Below are 7,279 nucleotides of genomic sequence, written 5' to 3' on the forward strand. Positions count from 1 at the left end.
CGACAATGATCACACCCAGCATAAATACTGGGCGGGCATCTTGGTTCAGTCAGCTGTGCAGAGGCCTAAAAAAGGGATGATGGTTGCATAAGGTTGATTTGATTTCCAGGTCACAAGTTTCAGTGTTTCACACACAAAAAAGTATCATTTAATTTAATATTCCACACAGTACTATTTGGTAGGTGGGGGTGCCCATCATCCACCCACTTAGTGTAGTGGTACCCTGTTTTTAGGGTAGCTCTACATCGAGTGGCAAGCCAAATGATTTCCTGTAAACCAGGAAATCATTGACAACGCTGGGTGGTAACCTTATAACCTTCTGACATGTGCTCCCTATGTGACAGCAAGTGGGTTGGTGGAAGGTTAGTGCCCCTCCCCAGAAAACAACTACAGTAGAACCCCATTCATCCGGAAGTTAAAAAACTGGCAGTTTTAAAAAACTGGCAAATTCAGAGTGTATAAAAATGTTTGACTTGTGAAAAAAATCTGTCTAACTATTGCCAGACGCCTCAATCCCGTTTGGGATGGGCACAAACAAATCGCCTCCAAGTCGCCCTGTCCCCTGCCATTTCACTGCCCTGCTCCCAACTCACACCCTCCTTTCTCATATACCTCTCCACCCCATCCCTCCATCACATCATCGGCCTCCCCCTCCCTCTTCCCCCCTCCACCTCACTCACATACACTCTCTTCGTCAGTCTTTCACTCTCCATCCTCTCCACATGGCCAAACCACCTCAGTGTGTTCCTCATAACTCTTCCTATCACATCCACATCCACACCACAACGCTCCTTTATATCCTCATTCGTCAGCGCGCTTCTATGGTTGCGCCAGGTTGATGGTTCTAGTCTGTACTGGGTAGGTGGTTCTAGGTTGCGCTAGGTGGATGGCCCCATACATGGATGACCTTGTACAGTACAAAGCAGCGCGACCTTTGTTTGCACTGTCGCCGAGCTGACTAGGTCACTGCTGCCGCTCCGCTACTATCTCTGTGTTTTGTGCCGCTTTTACAAGAAAAGTCTATCACAGAATCATCCAACAATGCCTAAGGACGATTCTAACAAGAGAAAAAGGGTGGTGTTAACTCTAAAACAGAAACTAGAGATATGTAAGAAATATGAAAGTGGTGTGAAACGCAGTGTGTTGATGAAAGAGTACAACATCGGTTCATCCACCGTTTACGATATCAAAGCACAGTTGCAGAAACTGAAAGAATTTTTCATGAAAACTAAAACATCTGATGGCATTGAAAAGCGACGAACATTGCGCACAGCAAAGTTAGAGGACCTCGATCATGTTTTGTATGAGTGGTTCCAGACAATGAGGTCTGAGGGCGCGTGCATTTCGGGTCCTCTGTTGATTGAAAAAGCAAAAGAATTTCATGAAAAAATGAACATAGAAGAGAAGTGTGTCTTTTCAAGCGTTTGGTTAAGTCGCTTCGAAATTCGTCACAGAATAAGGCAGCTGGATATCTCGGGGGAACAGAAGTCTGCCGACACAGTCTCTGCAGACGAATTTGTAAGCAAATTTAGTGCCCTTGTTTCTGAACACGGATTGACTGCAGAACTAATATATAACACCGATGAAACTGGGCTGATGTGGCGATGCTTACCAACATCAACTCTTGCATGTGGCCATGAGAAAGTTGCACGTGCATTCAAACAAAATAAGGATAGAGTGACTGTGCTTGTCTGTGCAAATGTGGCCGGTACACACAAACTCAAACTGGTGGTTATTGGCAAGTATGGCAAGCCATGGTGTTTTAAAGGGTTATCTGATTTGCCAGTTTATTACAAAGCACAGAATAATGCCTGGATGGACTGTGAAATTTTTCTTTGGTGGTTTCACCATGTGTTTGTTCCAAGTGTTAAGAACCATCTTAAGAAAACTGGTAAGCCAGAGGACAGTAAAGTGGTGCTTGTGCTTGATAACTGCCGAGCGCACCCCCCAGCTGATCAGCTTGTAAATGGTAACATTTTTGCAGTGTTCATGCCCCCCAATATTACCAGCCTTGTTCAACCCATGGACCAGGGTGTCATTCAAAACATCAAGATGTTGTACAAGGGGGACTTTATGCTTAAAGTCCTAAATGCTGATGGGAAAATTGGTGAGTTTCAAAAGGAGTTTAACTTAAGAGAAGCTGTTTACACTCTGGCAGTCGCGTGGAAAAATGTGAAGAAACAAACCCTCAGTAGGTGATGGCACAACATGTGCCCTAGGGTTATGATTGAATCAGAAAGCTCTGACGATGACGAACAATTTGAGGGCTTCCTGACCGAAAAAAACATCGAGTGAGGATCTTCAGCAGGAGGTATGCGACTTGGCAGGCCACATTGTTCCCCAGGAAGAAGTTAGGGAGTGGTTGAAAGTTGATGAAAATATTCCTGTCACCCATAATTTCAGCACCGAGCAAATAATAGATGTAGTGATGAACAGAGGAAAAGAAAACACCAAGGACCAAGAAAGTGACGAGGAAGAGCCTGAAGAGACTAAAATTTCATGGAGTGAGGGAATAAATGCAGTGAACACCGTCATCAAGTTTGCCGAGACGAAACCGTTTTTTTCCTCACAATCCATAATGTTTCTGCACCAACTGAATAACCAGATGATTACTGAGAGGCACTAGAAAAGTAAACAAAGTGGCATTAGAACGATGTTCCAGAGAGCTGCACAGCAGTCATCAAAACTGCCGCGGCAGCCAGAACCAGTTCCATCCACATCAGCTGTGGATGTGGAGGATGACCATCCAGCTGTCCTTCGACTCTAACAATGTTTGTAAGGATGAGTGTGTACATACACAATATTTTATCAGTAGGCTGGGGAGTTGCATTATATATTATCGTTATTCTTACCAGGTTTCTTGCTCAAAAAAAGATTAGACTAACACACTGTTTCCCTAGTCATTTTTACTTCCGCCAGCTTAAGTTACCAAAGTCACTTGCCAACAGAAACATCATTTATCTTAATGTATTGGTTTTGTAGTTCAGCTAGCATATGACTGTGCTTGAAAATTCTCAGTATGAGGCGGGATACCAACTGCAAAGTGGAATGCTTAATTAAAGTTTTCATTCAATGGTCTTCTTAGGAATGAGGAAGGGTGCGGGGAGACGGACAACAGTCACAAAAAATGCATAACCTTCTCCTGACAACATTCGAACGTGTGTTCCAGCCAGCAGAGGTCCTTCCGTATTTTATTATGGTACTCTTGACACATTCAGACAACGTGTGTTCCAGCTAGCAGGGATAATTAAGAAATAAATGTTTATGAGTCATTAGCACGGAAAAACATGCATTCGCCTGGCAACAATCGGACAACGTGTGTTTAAGCTTCAGAAATATACAGTATTTTATGAGCCATGTCTGTGAATTCTTTCATTTATTACTTTAAATAAATAGTGTGCTGCAGCATGTGAACATTTATTTATTCCAGACCTACCTTTTGATAGAGGTTAATGACTTTTCTCAGCGCTAAGAATAATGAAATAATATAGTTACATACCCGAATCTGAGCAACAAGTATTGGGTATACCAGGTGATACAAACATTCAACTCGTTAGAAATATGTGGTAGGACGGCGCCATGGAGTGTTTGGTATACAGTAGGGTGCTAAAAAATGCTTAAATAACCTACCCACAGGAGTAGTTCTCATAGATCCGGTAGAAATACTTAACCGGCACTTTCAAATTCCCATTAGTGCCGGTTGATGGGGGTTCTACTGTAACTAAAAATACTAACAAGAAGCCTCGGACCAGGACTGACCAAAAGATGACGAGTAAACAAAGGACATGATACGAATGGCAATGTGGAATGTAAGAGGTGCAAATGATGAGGTGAAAGAGAGAGAGATTGTCCAGGTGATTGAGGGTGCGAAAGTGGATGTATGTAGATTAACTGAAACTAAATTGTGAGGTGAAAGTATGAGAGAATGGGAGTATGGATCGGGTATATTTGCAGGAGTACATGAGAATGAGAGGGCAAAAGAAGGAATGTGTACAGTGCTCGTCAGAAGTATCGAGCGCCCTGCGTCCCTCCTACGAAACAAACCTTTCAACATTGAAAAAACATATAAATAATGCATTTTATTTACCTTTAGTGCTTCATAGAGTATCCTTTACGTTTCTTCACGGACCTGAGACATCTTGGAAGTGAAAGGGCGAGGTTCCTCAGGTGCTGGAGGGGTATTTTGTCCCAGGAGTCACAAATGGTGGCTTCCAGCTTAGTCAGAGAGCTCACGTCCTTCCATTGGAGATTCTTCTTTACAAGGTACCAGAGGTTTTCAATCGGGTTGAGGTCTGGGCTATTTCCTGGCCAGTCTTTCATGAATGATACCTCGCAATCACGAAGCCAATTGGTGACCGATTTGGCCTTGTGAGCAGGTGCACCGTCTTGTAAACACTCGTGCACCTGTGAGCTCGAAGGAGTCTGGTAAATGATCACACAGAAGCTCCAGGTAAACATCCTGATTCACTCTAATGTTCTTGGGAAGCACAACAAGCTTCCCCAAACCTTGACCAGAGAAACAACCCCATACCATGAGTGAATCAGGATGTTTAACTGTGCTTTCAACATACCGTGGGCCAAGTGGGTCACTACCTTTGCGCCGGTACACACGTGCTCCTCTGTTATAGGTGACACTAAACGTTGCCTCATCAGACCACAACACTGACAACCATTGCTCCTCACCCCAATTAAGGTATTTGTTAGCAAAGGCAAGCCTACGAAGTCGCTGGCTGCTAGAGAGAAGAGGCTTTCTCACAGGCCTGTGACTTGTGCAACCAAGTTCACGGACCCTACGAAACACTGTGCGCACAGACACCTCACCAAACACTTCCGGGTTGCTCTCCTTTATTTTCCTTGCACTCACACGAGGATTAAACTCCACTTCCGTTTTAAAACATTAACAGACCTTGGGGAAGTTTTCCTAGGCCTACCAGACCACGGTTTCTTTGTGGGAACCTCACCACTGTTTTCCACTCAAAACCAGGTGCACCACTGTCGATCGAGCCACACCAACCAATTCACTAATTTCCTTTGTTTGGTGGCCTGCCTCCTTTAGAGCAATGATCTGTGGGACACTCGGTAAAAAAGGGTGCAAAAAGAGAGGGAGACATGGCGGACTTCCTCTCTCTTAGGCAGCCCGTGGGCAACTGAGGCGGGAACCAACCAGTGCGTCGGAAGGCCTCAGGCTACTGTGACGTCATGCTAGCGCCGCAAACTTGTGGCTCAGTTTTTACTACCAAAAATGAGTGAATCTTTTTTGGCCATAAGTATTGCTCGCCCGGCGGTAGGTGCTCGATAATTTTGACGAGCACTGTATAGTAGTGAGTAACAGATGGAAGGAGAATATAAGAGAGTATGGATCAGTAGGCTGAAGAATTGTGTGGGTAAGATTGAAAATTGGACTACAAATGTGGGCGATTGTGTGCGTGTATGCACCAACACAAGATCGTGCAAGCAGAGTGAGCAGAGTTCTGGACAAATGTGGAAGTGTGCATGAAAAAGTTTGAGAGGAATGAGAGAGTGTTTTTGATTGGTGATATCAATGGTAAAGTAGGGAATGTGAAGGTGGATGGAGTAGTTGGTGAATGGGGTGTGCCTGCTGAGATAGATGAGAATGACAGTGCGTTAGTGGACATTTGTGCTGGGAGGGGGTTCGTGATAGCCAATACTCTCTTCAGGCACAAAATAATCCACAGGAATACATGGCGAGTAATGAGAATGGTGGATGGTGAACTGAATGAAAGGAAGGCAATGATTGATTATGTGTGTGTGGATGAGAGGATGCGAAGATGTGTAATGGATGCAAGAGCATATAGAAGTTGGGGGAGTGAACTTTCTGACCACCACCAAGTGTTGGTCAGAATCAGGGTCCAAGTAAAATGAAGAAATAGAAGAAGGGAAAGATGGGAGGAAGGAGTATATCCAAGGAGAGTGGAAAGGTTACAAGAGGAAGAAAAAAAGGCAGAATATATGAGAGAAGTGGAGGAATCTATCTATCTATCTATAGCCCGACGCCCTAATCCTGCAAAGGGTGGTTGCAGACAAAACGCCTCCAAGTCGCTCTGTCACCCACCATTTGACTACCCTCCCCCCAACTCACCCCCCCCTCCCTCATATACCTCTCAGCTCCATCCCTCCATCTCATGCTCGGTCTACCCCTCCCTCTCCCTCCCTCCACCTCACCTACATACACCCTTTTAGTCAGTCTTTCATTCTCCATTCTCTCCACATGTCCAAACAACCTCAGTGTATTTCTCCTAATCTCAACCACATCCACATCCACCCCACAATGTTCTTTCACTTCTTCATTTGTCAACCTGTCCCTCCACGTCACTCCACATGCACCTCTCAGGTAACTCATTTCCACTGCTCTCACTCTTGACTTGTTCCCTCTTGCAAGGTCCACGCCTCGCTTCCATACGTCAGGGTAGGGATCACAATACTATCATGCAGTGACTTTTTAACTTCCATACTCACCTCCCTATTTCTCATCACTGCTTTCAGTGTACCAACAACCTTCCTTCCCTGCTGTACCCTTTCATGCACTTCATCCCCCAAAGTTCCATCCTTACACATCACACTACCCAAGTACTTGAATGCACTCACATTCTCCATATCCTCACCATCCAACCTCACTGCACATTCTGTGACTTCATTCCTCTCAAACACCATAACTTTACTTTTGTTTACATTAACTTTCAGATTCCTCCTGCTTCACACTGTCCCAAATTCATTCACCAAACCTTGCAACTCCATTCATCTTCACTCAACAATACTGTATCATCAGCAAACAGCAACACCGGAAGCTTCCAAATCTCACCCTCATTCATTAGGGCCAGCCCCACATCCACTGCCCTACCTTGCACCTCCTTTACAACCCCATCCATGTTTTTATTAAACAGCCATGGAGACATCACACACCCCTGTTTCAGTCCCACATTGAAATCAAAGAACTCACTCAACTCACCATCCACTCGCACCATAGCCCTAGCTCCCTCATACATACTCTTCACAGCACTCAACAATTTCCCCTCCACTCCATATATTCTTAATACCTTCCAAATACCTTGCCTATCTGTTCTGTCAAATGCTTTCTCCAAGTCCATGAAGGCAGCATACACTTTCCTTCCCTTCTCTAGATACTTCTCCACTAAACATCTTAGAACAAATATCTGATCTACACACCCTTTTCTCTTCCTAAATCCCCCTTGTTCTTCAACTAGCTCCTGTGTCATATGCCAAACCCTATCAATGAGTATTCTACCATATATTTTACCAG

The 7,279-nt window shown here is 44.5% G+C and overlaps 1 protein-coding gene across 1 annotated transcript in view; it reads left to right on the forward strand.

The window, feature by feature from the left end:
- Positions 1-3,228, forward strand: part of LOC145409678 (uncharacterized) — a 631,921-nt gene extending 628,693 nt beyond the window's left edge. The window contains exon 31 of the mRNA XM_080280029.1: positions 3,086-3,228. Coding sequence (XP_080136155.1) covers positions 3,086-3,135 — 50 coding nt within the window. The 3' untranslated portion in view covers positions 3,136-3,228. The remainder of the gene's footprint in view (positions 1-3,085) is intronic.
- The last annotated feature ends 4,051 nt before the right edge of the window (positions 3,229-7,279 follow it).

This window comes from Coenobita brevimanus, chromosome 82 (genome assembly GCF_032717465.1).
Source record: "Coenobita brevimanus isolate Jiangsu-jjx chromosome 82, ASM3271746v2, whole genome shotgun sequence".
NCBI classification, from domain to species: domain Eukaryota; kingdom Metazoa; phylum Arthropoda; class Malacostraca; order Decapoda; family Coenobitidae; genus Coenobita; species Coenobita brevimanus.